The sequence below is a fragment of the Phodopus roborovskii genome, unplaced genomic scaffold (assembly GCF_943737965.1).
Source record: "Phodopus roborovskii unplaced genomic scaffold, PHOROB, whole genome shotgun sequence".
Lineage (NCBI taxonomy): Eukaryota > Metazoa > Chordata > Mammalia > Rodentia > Cricetidae > Phodopus > Phodopus roborovskii.
In genome coordinates this window covers 21226765-21244420 of record NW_026126469.1, presented here as the reverse complement: position 1 = coordinate 21244420, position 17656 = coordinate 21226765, and the positions used below count along the sequence as shown (strand labels likewise).

Sequence of the window (17656 nt, the reverse complement as noted above, 5' to 3'; positions counted from 1 at the left end):
ACCTGTATTCTGTTCCCAGCCAACTTCAGCAAACCTGAAATAGAAGTTCAGAACGTAACAAGAAATTCTGGCATAAATTTGACCTGCTCATCTAAGCAAGGTTATCCAAAACCTACAACGATGTATATTTTGATAACTAATTCAACTAATTCAACTCATGAGCACAGTGGTGACATGCAGATATCGCAAGACAATGTCACAGAACTGTTCAGTGTTTCCATTAGCTTATCTATTCCATTCCCGGATGGTGTGTGCAATGTGACCACCTTGTGCGTCCTGGAAACTGAGTCAACGAAGATTTACTCCAGACTTCACAATATAGGTAAGGCTGCTTCCCAAGATTATTTATATCACTAGGAGTTACATGCAAACCTTTTAGTCCAACCATCCAGTGTTCATTGCTTGCTAGGAAACTTTCCAGCAGGCTACTAGAAAGGGCCCAAATAGAAGGCTACTGCTACATCTGAATGATCCAAGACCCAAGAGTTTTCGAATCTTGGCTACTCTGGACGAAACATGGTTTTATCCCTGAAACTGACCCAGACTTTGGAACTATTCTTTGATGAGATGTAGTCAGAAAATAGGTGATATCTCCTAGCAAGAAACCTTCGATTGAATAAAACATACGTGTATTATATTTATACCTGCCTCCCAATAGTACTTATTGTGCATATGGAATCACTCTAGGCATTGTTGATTATAAAGCTGAAAACTCAAAGATGGAAGATATCATCTAGTTCTTGAGATTCTTCCAGGAAAGTGAGATCTCCATGATATACATATATGATAAACTGAATTTTTAAAGATGAAATTCAAGTCTAATTATAGTTCATGGAAATAATTGCCTAAATTTAAAACAAGCTAATGATCAGTTCTGCGAGTATTCAGGGGCCAGCAAGATCTCTGAAAGTCAGATAAGCCTTCTAAAGGTACTAGGGCTTTATCATACTGTAAAATGAATTATTTGGCTTGGTAAATATGGTGGGAAAAGGGACAGAGTTCTAGAAGAAAGACTCTCAAATGTGCATGAATTTCTGCACAGAGAAATTATGAGGTAGTAAGTGTGGCCAGCTGGTGAGAGGGCCACAGTGAACCAGCTGTGCCCAATAAGAAGCAGGAAGTATGTTCAAGACAGACTCAGTGAAGGCATGCTCATAGCATATTCTTGATGTGTTTTGGCTTCTATGCTGATGGGAAAAAAGATTGAAACCCATTGCCAGCTTAGTCCCATTGAGAGCTAATCTACACCCCACACTCCCTTTTTGGAAAACAATCATTCCTCCTAGAATAAGGCACTCACTTTACCCCCATCATTGTTTTTTTCTGAGCCTGATCCCATCTTCCAGCCATCTGCCTTCTGTTTCTGTGGTCCTTCTCCAGTCCATTTCCTGTGATCTGCTTCTGCTGGTGGCACCCATCCATCCATCCATCCATCCATCCATCCAGCTCGTTCTGCATCCCCTAGTTTTGCCTCCTCCTTGCTCCTGGGTTCTCCCTCAGTAACTTGGCCTACAGACATACTCCTAGAAATATCCCTGAGGCTAGTCTAGTGCCCACAACCAGTTTTGCAACTAAACCCACTCACTCTCCTGGTACTGATTTCCTTTTAATAAAAGATGGGGTCACCCAGCTGTCCTAGTCGCTTCTACTACAATATCTCCTAGCCATCTAGAAGATACTCTAAGTAGTTCCTGAAGCTCAGCACTTTCATATAGCCACCAGCATCATGCTCCCAACCCTTGTCTACAAATGAGTGGGGACTGATCAGCATCATACACTCATTCACTCATTGTGGCTCATCACTACTTGTCAACTGTATAGAACTTCCCCAGGTGCCACCTTCAGAAATGTTTCAGCTCCCGCTACCTCAGCAAAAGGGCTTGCATTTCTGTGACCCTAATCTATGCCTTGATCAGAGATAGGTTAGCCACTGGATCTCTGAGTATCAAGAGGTGGCAATCTTCCAATAAATGCATAACCCTCCTTTATTGGAAATTCCAAACAGGTTGAGACAAACAGGGACACACTCAAAAAAATATTAAGTATTGTCCATGATGTCAACAATTCTTTGCCTTATTATTCTAGGAGCAGAATGTGTGCCTACAAACTGTAGTTAAACTATGGGAGATTCCAACCCAAATTTTACTACAATCTAGGATTAAATAAAAGAACTGTCCCTTTAAATGTCTATAAAGTGAGCCACTCAACTTACTGTCAGTTTTCCAGACTGCAGTGAGGCATTCTTATTCTAGCAAGTAATTCCTGGCCTTTAAGATCTAATTCTCCAGAGAACAAGGAAATATCAAAGGTTTTCTAACAGAGGCAGCATGTCAAAAGGCAAGTTGAGGAATTCCAGGGATACCCCAATAGAAATAATAATCAAACACTTTGAAGTAGCTACCCATGAGGAGGTTTTTCTATTTGCCCAAATGAGAGGTGATTGATCTAGAGACTGAGTTCAAGATCATGGTGGATGGCGGACCATTACCAAGGAGTTTTCCAAGCCTCCTATGTTGGTTTATATTTCCTATGGCCCTAGAATCCAAGGAAATGATGGAAAAGAAGGGGGGGAGGGAGAGAGGGAGGAAATTTAAGCCTTTATGAAAGGCTTAAGTTTCTTTCTGACTTGCAATCATTTTAGATCTTCCAGAGTCCCGATTTGTTCAAGAGGAAAGGAAATCCTGGATTGCATGTATCATCATCATTGTTCTACTTATCACTGGAATTGTGCTGTCCTACCTGGTAAAACTATGCTGGAGGAAGCAAGAACAGCCTGGCATCTCTTAGGTGACAAGTGTGTTTGTCCTGTCTGAACATACAGTTAAAGTTTGTTTGAAATGAGCATACAAGATGAAGGGGTAGCTTGGCAGTGCCATGTTACTTAGCATATACAAGTCAAGTTCAGTCTCCAATAGTGAGAAAGAAAAAGTGTTTTAAAATGAGAATATGAAACAATGGGGTGATGCTTACACATGCATATCCTTGTTTTACATACATCCAACTCCCCATTGTCATTTCTCCCCCCCCCCCATCATTCACACCAATGACCCTCTTTCTTCCTGCCATTTCTCCTCTTTTCAGGAGATAGATGATTGGTAGATCCTGCATGAGAGAAAACACATTATAGTTGTCTTTCTGAGTCTGGCTTATTTTGCTTAACATGATGACCTCTATTCATTTCCTTTAAAATGCCTTAATTTTGTTTTTAATAGTAGTTCAATAAAACTTTATAGTACATACATATGTATGTATATAACTCATGTTCTTTTCACTCTTTTATCTGTTGATAGTTTTGTGTTTTGGTTACTGGGAATAGTGATATAATAAACATATCTTATGTGTCAAACATATCTTTGTGGTTTGCAGACTTAGAATTCTTTGGTTATATACACAAGAATAGTATACATGTGTCACATGGCAGTTCTATTTTAGTCTTTTGAGGAACCTCCTTGGCCAACCTACTTTGCATTTTCACAAACAATGTATAAACCTTCTTTTTCCCTTCCATCCTTTCTGTCATTTGTTTTCCTGATGAGAGCCATTCTTGTCTGAGGTGCCATGGAATCTCGTAGTGGCTTTTTCCTTGATGGCTAAGGATGTTACATATTGTGTGAATGTTTGTGTTTATTTATTGGCCATTACTTTGACAAGTGACTCTTCAATTCATTTATTAGTTGGGTGGTTTTGGGGTCTCTTTATAATTTTAAATTTATATCTATATTTTCAATCTCCCAAATGTACAAGAGACCATGTTTCTTGGTCATATTCATGCCTCATTCCCTAACTTCAATTCTCCTAGAACTCCTCCCATCACCTCCCCCAAAACCTGTCCTTTTATAATTTATTTACTTATTTAATTCACTGAGTCTATTTAGAGTTGCCCATGCGCACATAGGTGGGGTCATCCACTGGTTCACAGCATGGACAGCCTTCCACTGCTGCATCCCTAAAAATAAGCAACTTCCCTCCAAGCAGCCATCAACTACCAATACCTTCTCAATTAGGAGTGGGGCCTTGGAAGCCTCAGATGATGGAAATCTTAACTGACTTGATCTTGCACAAATCTTGTGTAGGTCACTACAGCTACTGTGAGTTCATGTGTGCAACAGCCCTGTCATGTCCAGAAGATAGAGTCTCACAACCCTGCTCCCCATCTGCTGGCTCTTACATTCTTCCTTCCGGTCTTCTGTAAAGTCCCCTGAGCCTTGGGGGGTTGGGAGTTAGATATAGATGACTCATTGATTGCTAAACATTCAAAGTCACTTGTTTTCAGCACTTTGGGCAATAATGTGTCTCTGCATTAGCCACTACCTATTGCAATAAGAAACTGGTCAAAGTTGGGAACCACATAAATCTGTAGATATAGATATATTTAGAAGGCAGTTTGACAACATAACCATTTAAAGAATATCATCAATAGGTTCTCTCCTAGGGCCTGTGACTTCCTCCATCCTGTTTAAAGTACTAGGCATGAATTTCCTCCTGTAGAGCATGCCTCAAATCCAATCAAGAGCTCAGTTGGTAATCTCTGTAAGAGTCTTGCCACAGTTTGCACTGGTGGGCATATTTGATCTAAAACATGGGTGTTGTAGCATGCAGGGAGCTTTACTAGAGAAGATCATTGATGACTCTTCTCCCCCAACAGCCTTCGTAGTGCCTTCTAGCACTATGAAAGCCATCTGTCAGGGAGGAAGTTTCCTGGGCAGTTCAAGATTGATTTCTCTGTGTCTTGCAACTCAAGTATGAGGCATCTTCAGCACCAGAGTCTTAGCCATCCAGTTCTGATGAGCAACTATGAGCAACAGCAATAGCCTGTGTTATTTTGGGTATTCCTGGGCCTCTCTGATGAATTTCTTTATTTCATTCAGCTTTAGGGGCTTGTTTCTCCTGGAGTCTATTTACATCCTCTATGAGTTGTCTGAACACAGCTATAATCACTGGAACCGTCTGTCTGGTCTTCCAGGCTGTTTTCATTAGAGAAATACCTCATAGGGGATCAGCACTTTGTGCATGAGATATGTTGTCTTGTTTGTTTTGTTGTTTTGGTGTGTGTGTGTGTGTGTGTGTGTGTGTGTGTGTGTGTGTGTGTGTGTGTGTTGCTCTTTATTCTGCACTGGGACCTACATATCTGAAGTGGCTTGTTGGTTTACACCTCCTTTCTTTCTTTCTCTATTTTTTATTTATTTATTTGCTGTTTTATTTGTTTGTTTGGTTGGCTGTTTTTGTTGTTTTGTTCTGTCACCTTTCTCTTTCAGTGGATGTGTTTACATTGTTCAGGGGGAGCCAGGGTTCCCCCACTTGATTCATGTGGCTATGAAGCCCGTGCTCCTGAAGGAAAATAAAATGGAGTTCTTTGTGTATTTTAGATATAAATTTTCTGTTATGGGTATAGTTGGAGAGACTTTCTCCCATTAAGTAAGTGTTTGTTATACTTTTGGTCCTGTGAAACTCCATTTGCCAAGTCATACTATTACTTCCTGAGTTAAAGGAGTCCTTTTAAAGAGTCCTTTCCTGGGTCTTATCTTGGCTCTTTACCCTATGTTTTCATCCAAAGCATCAAAGAAGGCGGTGTGTCTTAACTAAGGCCTTCACACATTTTAAACAGATCTTTCTTTACAAGGTGAAAACTGGAGATCTAGTCATAGTCATCTTATGTGGCTTGTTCTTCAGGCACCATTTACTCTTTCTTTTTCTCTAATATATGTTTTTGGCACCTTTGTTAAAAATAAATAAAAAATAAGTGCCTATAGCTGCATCTATAGAACTAATTTCTGAGTCCTCTATTCTATCCCATTGGTCTACTTGCCTAATTTTGTGCCTGTATCATGCTGTTTATGTAACTGTGGCTAGACAGTGTGATTTGAGATTAGATATTGTATATGGTTCAGTTATTTAGGATCTTTTTTTCACTTCTATATCAATTTTATGATTTTTTTCAACTTATGTGTATAATGTCATTGGAATTTTAGTGAGACTGAATTCACTCTGTATACTGCTTTTGGTAATATACAGTTTTTCACATTTTTTCTGTCCACCTGTAAGTATGGAAAAATCTTTCCTTCATCTAATACCTCCTTCCATTTCTTTTGTTTTTTTCTTCAATGCTTTAAAGTTCTCGTTTTAGAGGTCTTTCACCCTCTGAGTTAGACTTATTCCTAGGCTTGTTGTTGTTTTGTTTGTTTTTTTTTTTTTTTTTTTTTTTTTTTTTTTTTTTTGCTATTCCCAATTGAACTCAATATGTAGACCTGGATAAACTCAAACTCACAGAGATCTGCTTACCTCTCTGTCCTGGGATTAAAGGCGTGAGCCACCACTTGGCAAGACAGTGCCTCTTTGTTGTTATTCCTCCATTAGCTCTAGGCTAACTGGCCCAGGAGCCTCTGGGGATTCTCAGTCTCCAGCTCCCATCACCCCACAGAAGCACCAGAGCTGCAGATGCTCCTTCTGCACATCTGTGTTTTACAGGGCTTCTAGATATTTGAACTCGGGTTCCGGTGCTTGCACAGAAAACACTTTTGCATACTAAGCCATCTCCCTAGCCCTTGATGTCCCTCCTCATGCTGTATCTACCTTATTCAGTATAGTGGTTTTCCACAGGACTTTTAAAATTTGATTCCTTGGATTTTCATTTCCAGCATTTCTGTTTTTTGTTTTTGTTTTTGTTTTTTAAATCTGTTAGCTTGTTGAATTCCTCATGTATGCTGTTGACTTTTCTTATTTTCATCCTGAGTTGATTTCCTTACATCACTTGTTTATTTGCCCATGCCTCTTGGGTGTCACTAATCATTTTTATAAGTAGAATTTAAAATTATTTGCCCAGCCATTTCAGTATCTTTGTGTTCACAAGTTAAGGAGCCATAGTCTTTTGGAGGAATCATGTTACCTTGTTTTGTCACATTTCTTGTGCTTCCATGTTGCGCTGTAACATCTGTTGGGATATGTATCACTTCAGATCTAGTTAGGTGTTCATTTAATGAGCAGCTTGTCCTGGAGGGCTCAATCTCCAATGGCACTTAGAAAATTAGCCATACAAGTAGAGGCAGTTTCTAGAAGGGAATAAGCTGTTTCCTAAGTTTGTTTTCACAGTGGAATGATCAGCTTGCAATCAAAACAAAGGAGATGGGATTAAAAAAAAATGTTTCTTTCCCCATAAGGCAAACAGAAATATTCAAGACTAAATAAGAAAGTCAAGGATGATATATGCACATGTAAGAAAGGTGTTGGAAGGGGATTTAGAGAGGCTAAACGTGTGTGTAAGGTGGTGACATTAAACTATGTCATCAAAGGCTAAGATATGAGAGTGTAGCACTAAAAGAATGTGATACATAATGATGAGTTTGACATCTCCAGGAAGGAGACAAACCATGGAAAAATCAAACCATGTGGACATAAGATGCTCATGAACTTCAGTTCTATAGTAACTATCCTTGCTTTGTGAATCCTTCTGGCTATGATAAGTAAAATACTGCCCCTTTAAAAAACTTCTACTTCCTATACCTAAAATTTTATATTATCTTTAAAAAGATTTATTTATTTTTATATGTAGGAGAATTTTGCACACATGTATGTATGTGTCCTGCATATCTATTTCATTCCCTTCGAGGCCAGAAGAAAGTGCCAGGTTCCAATGCAATAAAGTTACAAGAAGCTGTAAGCTGCCATGTGGGTGCTGGGAACTGAATCAGGGACCTTTGTAAAAGCATCAAGTGCTCTTGTCCACCATTTCAGCCCCTCCTTATGTTATCCATATGGCAAAAAGGTACATGAGCCACAAAAATTTACTCACGTAGGTTAGAGAGCTGTGCCGGAAGGAGGAGGAGGCATATGAGATTTGAGGAAAGCTCAGTCCATCATTGTTGGCTTTGAACTCGGGGAAAGAAGGCCATGAACTAAGGAATTTGGATCACTTCTAGAGGCTAGAAATGGCCCTCACTTGACAGCCAGCCATCTAAGAACTGGAGAGTTCAGTTCTACAATCTCAAAGAACTGAATTCTGCCAACAGATATTGGAGCAGTTATGATCCAACCTCATGAACAACTAGTATGAATATGACATTAGTCTACTTCTCAGAGGAGAGAGCCTTCAAAGTAACTCACCTGGCATTAAAAGTTCTGTTCAGTGTTTCTTAATTGTGCCTTGCTAACATATATTTATCCTATTTAGGCCATTTAAATGAGTAAGAAGGAAATACCAAGTCAATTTAAAAAAAGGGTTTTCTACCCTGCCCCTCCCCAAAATTAATGAGAAAGAAAAGGCAGGAAAATGTATAATTCTGAATCACTGTTTTCATCCAATCTGAAATTATACTACCAGTTTGTCCATTTGAGAATTTGACTAAAACAAATTACAAAGTTTTTACAGTTTCCTTCCTATAGCAGAATGAAAATAGTCTTGGTTCTCATAGTCACAATGTTTTTTAAAGACAAGTCCTCATTATGAAGCTCTAGCTAGCACAGGACTTGCAGACCAGGCTGGACTTACGCTCACAGAGATCTGTTTGCCTCTGCCTCTTGAGTGCTGAGACTAAAGGTGTGTGCTACCACACCTGCTAATTACAATTTCTTAAAGGACAAGAGTCTTCTCCAAAGTGACTCATTTTTCATCAGCATTTAAACAGGAAACTCCACAGAGTTTAAAAACTGAAAGTTAGTGATCTCATCCCATTTCCACTTTAAAATAACAAAGTGATCATCCATTCCAAAAATGTGGGCCACACATTGTGTCTCCTAATTGTCAGCTTTCATTTTAAAACAGGGGCTTTCTTGTAATTGTGCTGACTTTGCCACGGGTATGGAAAGATCATCTGATTATTTTCTGTTCTGTATTTATCTGGGATACTCTGCCCAGCTATAAAGCACCATGATTTTTGAGAGGACTTTGAACAATACTAATAATCTAGTCAGATTTAGAAAGTTTCTGGAAACTTGAATAGGAAACAGCTCAAATGCCTCAGTTCCTTTGTATTGCTGTAACAAGATACCAAGGCTGACTGCCATAAAGGAAATGTTTATTATGACATGCAGATTGTATAAAGTGGTGGAAAAACATGTAAGAGCAGAGAGTGTGGATGCACATGTGTGCAGAAGAAAGACCAAGGGAAGGAGCTGGCTTCATAACAACCTGCTTTTACAGTGCCAATCCCCCAAGACTCTACTCACTCCCAAGTGTGGTTCCAATGACCAAATTCTCTCCAAGAAGGTTACTCTACTGGTCCCAACCCCCACATTGTGCCTCCAAGCACATGAACCTTAGGGGCTAGACCATACTGAAACCAGGGCATCAGCATCAAATAAACCTGAGAGCCTGCTCTCAAATATCCAAAGCAGTAGCTGCCTCCAGCTGCAATGATCAGACTCAACACTGTAGTCCAAACTGCATGTCAGCAAGGGACGATATATAAGAGCAGCCCGTCTAAGTGCTCTTGAAATTGTATGGAAAAAAATGATTTCTGCTTCCTCCAACTGCTTCATAAATTGCTTCCTGCCACAGACAACTGGAAACCAGACAAAATGAGAATGAAACTGTTGTTTTGACATGTTGGGCATCAGCAACAAAAATATAACTGTAACTAAGAGCAGAGAAAAGACATTGTGATTGCTCACAGCTTAGTGCCTATAGTCAATGGCCAAGTCAACAGTCAACAATGAAGGCAGTGAGATTCCTGATGCCCCAAACTAGGAAAACAGATCAAGAAAGTAATCCCCAAAGAATCCCATATGAACAGAGATGCCAAAAATCTTAACAAAATAAGAAATTAAAATCTAGTAATATATTACAAGTATGCTGCACCATGATTAAGTAGACATATTCTAGAAAGGTAGAAGAGTTAAGCATTCAAAACCCAAGGAGTGATAGTAATTAACAAACAGGCTAAAAGAAACCCCATGTGGCCATGGCAATGAATAAAAAAAAGTTTTTGATGAAATTAACACCCATTCATAATTTTAAAAGAGAAAGAAAAACATTCATGAACTAGGAATTCAAGGGGGAATATCTGAAACCCCCAAAGGACACCTACCAAAATCATTCTGATTAACATCATAGCAATAAAGGACAAATTGCTCTCCCCCTAAGACTGGGAGGAAGGCAAGGATGTCCATAGTTACCACTTTTGTTCAGCATTTTGCTGAAAGTCCTAGCCAGTGTGAAAAGAAAAAGAGAAAGGCTTGCAGTTTGGAAAGGAAGGACAAAAAAAAAAAAAAAAAAAAAAAAAAAAAAGCTCCAACTTTGAGGCAGATAACATGATGGTGTTTGTAGAAAAGTCTTTAAAACTATTAAAAGGCTAATAGTTCAGAGTGACAAAGTCTTGACATGCAAGGTCAAAAAATCAAGGTCAATTACATTCTATATACTAACAATAAACAAATACTGAGAAAATGTTTAAATACAGTTTCTAGGGTCATCATATGAAATAAGGTGTCGGCAATACATTTAACAAAACAAATGTAAGACCTAAAACCATACATTAGTGTGAACAGAAACTGAAGTAGATCTGAATAAAAGGAAGCATATACTGTGTTCAAAGATCAGAAGGCAAAATATTGTTGATACTGTTTCCTCCAAATTGATCAATGGATCAGAGCAATCTAAATCAAATGCCTGGAGGACTCATTAGTGAAAATTAAAAGGCTGGCTGGCTCTATGAAAATATGTAGGAATGCAAATAATCTACAGCTGTAAAAACAATTTTGAAAATTAGGAACAAAAGTGGAGCCATATATGGTGATAAAGTACTATAATCCTAGCACTCAGAAGGCAGAAGCAGGGGGATTGAGTTTGAGACCAACCTGGGCTAAGTAGTGAGACCCCTATCTCAAAAGGAAACATCAACCTTTCTACCAAAAAAAGTTTAAATTTTCTTCATGGATATACCGCCACGCGGATGGCTATTTTTAAATATGCACACATATAAAAGAGAAGTTACAGGAAGTGTTCAGGGAGACTATAGTCCAGGCTGAGTCACAACACCATCAGGGTGTGTTTTCCATGGATGCCCAGGAGAACAAGTCATGAGTCTGAGTGGGACAGTAGTACTAACAAATCATCCATTAACCTGGAGGAATTTGAACCCCAAATTGCATCAGCAGTAAGTCCATGGGGGGGGGGCAACTGGGCCTTTGGAAATTTAGCTGCCTAGAGATTTCCTACTTTAGCTTGTCCGTGCAACAATACACACTTGGTATTATTTGGTAATACCATCTAGCTAACCCATCTAGGCATCAGCATCATTGGGACTGAATAGCTTTCATTCACCTTCAAAATGGTAATTCTTTTCTGGTGATAAAAGACTGGCATCTCCATTTCAGTGCGGGCGCCACTAGGTGAGGGTGGAATTATGTCCAACATAAGAACTTAAGACACATTTAAAAGAAAGAAAGGAAGGAAGGAAGGAAGGAAGGAAGGAAGGAAGGAAGAAAAAAAGAAAGCTTTACCTTGGGGATGAAAAGAAGTCCTTCCCAGCCCCCAGTCATCATTTCTCTCTGAGACCCAGGATTTTGAAGCCTCTTCATTTCCCCTCTTTCCATGTCTGTGAGGAATATAGCTTCCCTAACTGTTTTTGATCTCTTTCAGAAATCAAAATGGCAAGTGAAGGGAGTGAGAAACTGGAAAAAGGTGAGTCCCAACTGCAACACTGTTCAAAGAGATTTTATTCCCCAATGTCTGCCTGTAACTCTCACAGGCTTTCACCAGGCTGAAGCATGCTGGGACTTACACAAAAGCTATTGGGGGCAGGGAAGACAGCAAGACAAGGGAGAGCATGGAGGAAAGTGGCTCTAAACAGTGGCAGTATCCAATGCACAGTGCCCTAAGGACATGCCATGTCAGCCAAGGGCAAGGACTAAGCAAAGCTCGGGGTTGTGATGTGATGTGGCAGACAATAACCTATATTTTGTTCACCATGGCAGCTTCATCCCCTAACGGTGACTGAACTATTGAGCCCCTTGCAAATATAGAATGAGTAAATGCAGAAGCAGGGAATACTAGCATGTCCCCTTCAGCCTCAGCGCCTTTGTGCCTGCTACACCCACCACTTGGAAGCTCCTGTTTCTTTTCCCTCGTTCTTCAGCTGTAGCCACCACCAGTACTTCCTTAAAAACCTTTCCCCAAACTTAATCATGGCCATAAGCTACCGTATCCCGTGGATTCTTGCTTACTTATCTAAAATTACCTTAAGAAACACTGTTGACTGAACTCCAGGCATACCTGAAAGTTTCTGGTGTCCTCTAACAACATGACACAGTTGGATCGACTGTTCTTCCATCCCCATCGAGGAGCTGAGAGCTCAATGGCTGCCTGGGGTCATGGGATCAAAGCTCTCTATAAAAGAGCCTGGTTGAGGATGCAGTTACAGTAACACCAGGCTTACCAGGCACTGGCAACAAGACTCACTCCAGGAATTCTGGGTAGACAGTCAAGGTCATTGAGGTGCTACTGGCCTTTTAAGACTTGGTTCAGAAATGTTCTGGAAGGGCATGCAGAAGAAAGGCATCAAGAGTCAACACAAGGGCAGGATAAGGACCCCGACCAGACAAATGTGAAGGATAGAAGCTTGGGTGACAGTGTAACCTGGCTTTCTTGGCTTTCTTCCCTTCTGTCTTCTTGTCTTCTGTTTCAATACTTTGTTTCAATGTGTTTCAACACATTACAATGGCCGCCTATGTGTGTCTTATGTTTGAAATCTACCACCCCCCCAAAAAAAGTGGTCCTGTTGTGAAATCTCACCCAGTCTCTTGTTTTTCTGTTTTGTTTTCCAGAATAAGAGTCCATGTTCCAGAATAAGAGTCCGTGTGTCTGAAATAAGAAGCCCATCATTGTTCACAATCCGAAAACATACCCAGAAGACTGGAATAGTACCCTTGATTAAAGAACAAAATTTGCAATAGTGTCCATACTTTATACCTTTTCCTGTGCAAGTTTTTGGGCAACCTCTTTGATTTCCCAGAAAAGAAGATAATATAATTATTAGGGTATGTGGTGCTCTGAGACTCCCTGTAGGTAAAACAGTCCCTATCATTCCAGCTCTGTTCCCTGTGCCAGGAGCAGACACTAATTCTCTGTCTTGCTATGTTTGACTCAGTTCATACTCAGGTCTAATGCACTGAAATGGCTCCTTGCTGGGGAATAACAATTTGGATCAACCTCTCCTCCTTTAGTTCAGATGCCTCTCCTAACTTTGCATAGTATGTTTTTATATGGAACTCCTTGTTGTAGGAATACTGGCCTTTATCTATTCCGAACAAACATGATAACCCACTTAGTCTTGTGTCCTTGGGCCTGAACAACTACCTCTTCAGTCAGGATGGGAGTGGTGTATTTGATGATGTTGTTTGATGTGTTCATGTTAGTATGTTAAAGTAGAAAAGAGTGTATACTGTAGTAGCATAATTAATATGCTCTAGAGGAAGACCCACCACTTATTAGGAAAACTTGTTCTTCTGTCAGTATCAGTAATTAACACAATGACCAAAGTATCACACAGGTAACAGCACAGAATTCTCAATGCTGGGAGATCGAGAAACACAATGATGTAACCATCCCTGGATCCAGGAGCCACTCCTATCTGGGCTGATGCTAATATTGGCAGAATCCACCTAATCAGCCAGCAATTAACAAGCTTTTGCAGGCATCACTGAAGAAAGCAAGACGTACTGCATGTCCTGAGTCCTATTTTCCCTCTTGAGAAAAATGGGATGGCAGTGATGGTCTGGGGACAGCTATGCAAGGACAAGACAGCAAAACACTCCAAACAAGGAGAAATCAATAGAGTCTAACCAACAATGCTCATAGAAGGATCTCCCCAGTCCTTGGACAAGTCAAGAAACCAGAGATGGATGTCCCAATGGATGTAAACAGTAATGGCCTTAGTGGTCAACAGGTGTTTTGATAACCCCATGTTTCATCCAGCTGGACATAGAGTTCGGGAGAAGACCAGTCATTGTGATAAAATGCAGGGAGGAAGGCTAGGACTTTTTCAGCTCATGGTGAAAGTAGGAAAAGCAGAACATACAACATTCTGAGGACGCCTTAATCTGCAGACATCCCAGGGAGCATGGATTGGTCCTTCAAAGAAGGACTAAGAGCGACTGATGCTGAAAACAGTGACAGGACAACTATGCACAAGAGAGAAATAGCCTCATAGAAAAGTGGCAGGATGTAGTGTGTTGACAAGGCATGGAGCCATCACCATTCAAACTTAAAGAGAACTCCGCAAGAGCTGAGCAGAAAAGTTGTTCTTTATATTTTATATAAAGGGCCCTGGAGGGTTGTAGACTTTTGCTAGTAAGGCTCATGCTTGAAATGTTGCCATTCATACATCTTGCCCCTGCCTGTGGAGACTCTTAGAATTTTGCTGGTTATAACATGTTCTGTACAGAGTAGATTCCAATAAAGTTTTCTTGCATTTATTGAAGCTTACTTATTTTTCTTCTGGGTCGATAGCACCATTATGGGCTAATGTTCCCACTCACTATTCACATCTGCTAATGTTCCCATTCACCCTCAACCTCTCTGTGGCTAAAAGTCTTGGCCATTTCCCAAATCCTCTTTTCCTTCCTTGATCTCTAACCATTGTACAAGAAATGAGGCTTGTGTTTACCTGAATGTATCTCTCAATAATGAGAGATCTTTAAAAATTGAATAATAGTGACTTCCTGGATGTCAGCAAGGAATCTCAGAATAAAAAAACAAACTTACTTTTTAGCTTGTAACCTTTCACACAGAACAATTTTACTGCAGCTTGATGTAAAAAGATTTCCCAAAATATTCTGATTATAAAATAATAATATAAAAATGTATTACACAAAAAATAATGTGAGAAAAGCCAATGAATTCCAGAACAGGTAAAATGTCTGGACTATAGTGGGTAAGGCTGTGTCTGGCCCCCTTACCAGGGGAGCCCAGGTACTGTAGACAGTACCTCAAAATAGTTAGCTGAAGTTCGAATGAAACATGAATACACCCTTTCATGGAAACATCTCTCCTTTGTGTATTAAATTCTCTAGACGTGTGCTCCAAGTCTGGAGAGCAGGGAAGCAAAAAAGAGTTAGAGGAGACGATCAGGTAACGTACTAGCTAACACTGACTGTTTGTCATGCGCTTGGTTCTTCAAACCTTCCAAACCTCTGTTCCACACTCTCCTCTGAGATGCAGCTCATGGGGTATTGTGCCCATTTTGCAGAGATGTCAGAGTAATTTAGTATCTGTTGTTAACCCTCCCTTGCTCAGGCCATCACCCCACTCACAGACACCCCACTTTCTGTTTGCTCTAACTGTAGAAGAGGTGGCATTTTTCTTGTTCCGGGTCGGCTGCATATCCCACATCCTGCGTGACCCAACCTCAGCTCCCAGAGGTGGCAACCCCAGAAATCAGGAGCTGTGGTGAAGCAGGCGCATGATGCGATGAGTAAAAGGAGATGTGGTCGTAGGGGAAGTGAGATGAGATGTCCTTGCTGACCCCCACTCCTCCCTCTGCCCTGCACTCATTGTCCTCCTCCTGCCTCTGCCATGCTTGCCCACTTACACCCCACGCAGGGTCCTCGTAAGCCAAGAGTCACATTTGACACCAACCCTCTGACCTGTCCCTCAGAAGCCACTTCCAAACCCACCCTCCTCCTCCTCACCACCAGGTCAGGACAGTGCTCCTCCAGAGGCCAACCCTCTGTCTACCCGCTGTCTACCCATTCCAAGAACCACACAACTGATCAGTCTGCCTCTCTTACTGGACTCTAACCAAAACACCCAATGATGTTATCCTTTCATTCCCTTCTCCCTGGCCATGCCACTCTGCCCTTACAGCCCTTTCTACAGACCCACTCAGCCTCATAACTCGTGTGTGTGTGTGTGTGTGTGTGCACGCGTGCGTGCGTGTGTGTGTGTGCGTGTGCGTGCGTGCGTGCGTGTGTGTGTGTGTGTGTGTGTGTGTGTACTCTACACATGCACCCTTTACCTTTTATTCAGGCAGATTTGGTTTTATATTACACTCAAAAGAAGCCAGAAGTTTCTTACTAAGATGACTACAAAAAGGGTCAACCTTACACATGTTGCCTCATATTAGCTATGGTGTGGTTACCTGAACAAAATTTCAGCACACATGGGGAGGTCCTACTGCTCCACCCCTAGTTGAAGAGCTACTGAGAGTTGCTGGTCACTGGAGGAGAGAAAGTCACTTTTCTTTGTCGGGGGTGTCCATTGGTAGGTTTCCCATGTCCCAGTGGATAATTCCACTGTGTATACAGGCAACATTAGTTAGACCTGATGTATTAAAAATAAATATACAAACAAATAAAATAAAAAAGACACATGAGAATAAAAAAGAAATGGACATGCTAATATAACTTCCTGATTCAAAAGGATCTGGGCTCAAATCTAAATCACCTTAGATAAATTATTTAACGTGTTCATCTATGAAATGGAGTAATGGTAAAACCCCATACATCTTTATTGTATCAATTTTCAGTTTCTATCTCTACTACTAGTGTGATAGTTAGCTTCAGTTATCAACTTCATGTCATCCGGAAGCATCTGAATAACAGACTGCCCACTTAGAGTTGGCCTGTGGGGGACTGTCTTACAGTAATCGATGCGAAGATTCAGCCCACTGTGGACAGCACTAACCCTGGCAGGGCTCCTGCACTGCGAAAGAGTGGAGAGACTGAGCTGAGCACAAGTGAGTGAGCATGCATGATTCACTTCTCTCTGCTCTTGACTGTGAATGTGACATGAGGGTTTGAAACCTCTGCCTTGACTTTCCTACCGTGAGGAACTAGCCTAGTATTGTAAGCTAAAATAACCCCCTCCTCCCCTCACTTTCTTTTGGTCAGATTGTTTTATCACAGCAACAGAAATGGAGCTAGAACAGTGAGGCTCCCTGGATTTTCTCACTGCCCACCTATTCACTTCAGGAGACACAAATGCAGAGTCCGACATCGTCCCTAGCCACATTTCCCAAGCCTTCAGTCTTATATCCAATGTTATCAACAATATGACTTTAAATCTAATGTTTTACCAATCTTTTTTTTTTTCCGGTCTCATTCTATTAGGAAACCATGATACTACTAGATTCAATTATATTATTTGTGTTGTCAACCACTTGTGTTATTCTTTAGTTCTGAAATACTTCTTACCATCTGTCTCTGTTTATTGCAGTCTTATTCATTTGTGGTGTGTGTGTGTGTGTGTGTGTGTGTGTGTGTGTGTGTGTGCGTGCGCACGTGTGTGTGTGTGTTGGTACAGAGTCTCTCACTAGGACTCCCTGGGGTTCACTCATTTGGCTAAGATGTCTGTCCATCTTAAAAACACCTAGCTGCTAGGACTGTCTTAGCATTTTTAGATATGGGTTCTAAGGATCCAAACTCAGTAACTTTAGTGATTGAGCTATCTCCTCAACCCTCTATTTTTCCCATTTTTAAAACAAAGCTTAAACCCAATGAATACTCAACATTCTCTACACATTTTTAAGAAGACATTTTCTTATAACCAGTGCATTAACATTAAAGATAAAGGTGTGGATGATGAAGGAGATAGCAAAGAGACCCAAATCAGTAGCTTTTGCATGCTGTGAAATCCCACTTTTCAAACTGTTTCCTATTTATCTACAATTTCAATTTTAGTAATTAATAAATTCTTACTAGTGCTTGTGAAAAAAGTCACCCCTGA

General features: G+C 40.5%; 1 protein-coding gene across 1 annotated transcript in view; it reads left to right on the top strand.

Moving 5' to 3' along the window:
- Cd86 (CD86 molecule) overlaps window positions 1-14411 on the top strand; it is a 61457-nt gene extending 47046 nt beyond the window's left edge. Inside the window, exons 4-7 of the mRNA XM_051191417.1 lie at window positions 20-322; window positions 2642-2787; window positions 11573-11614; window positions 12777-14411. Coding sequence (XP_051047374.1) covers window positions 20-322; window positions 2642-2787 — 449 coding nt within the window. The 3' untranslated portion in view covers window positions 11573-11614; window positions 12777-14411. The remainder of the gene's footprint in view (window positions 1-19; window positions 323-2641; window positions 2788-11572; window positions 11615-12776) is intronic.
- The last annotated feature ends 3245 nt before the right edge of the window (window positions 14412-17656 follow it).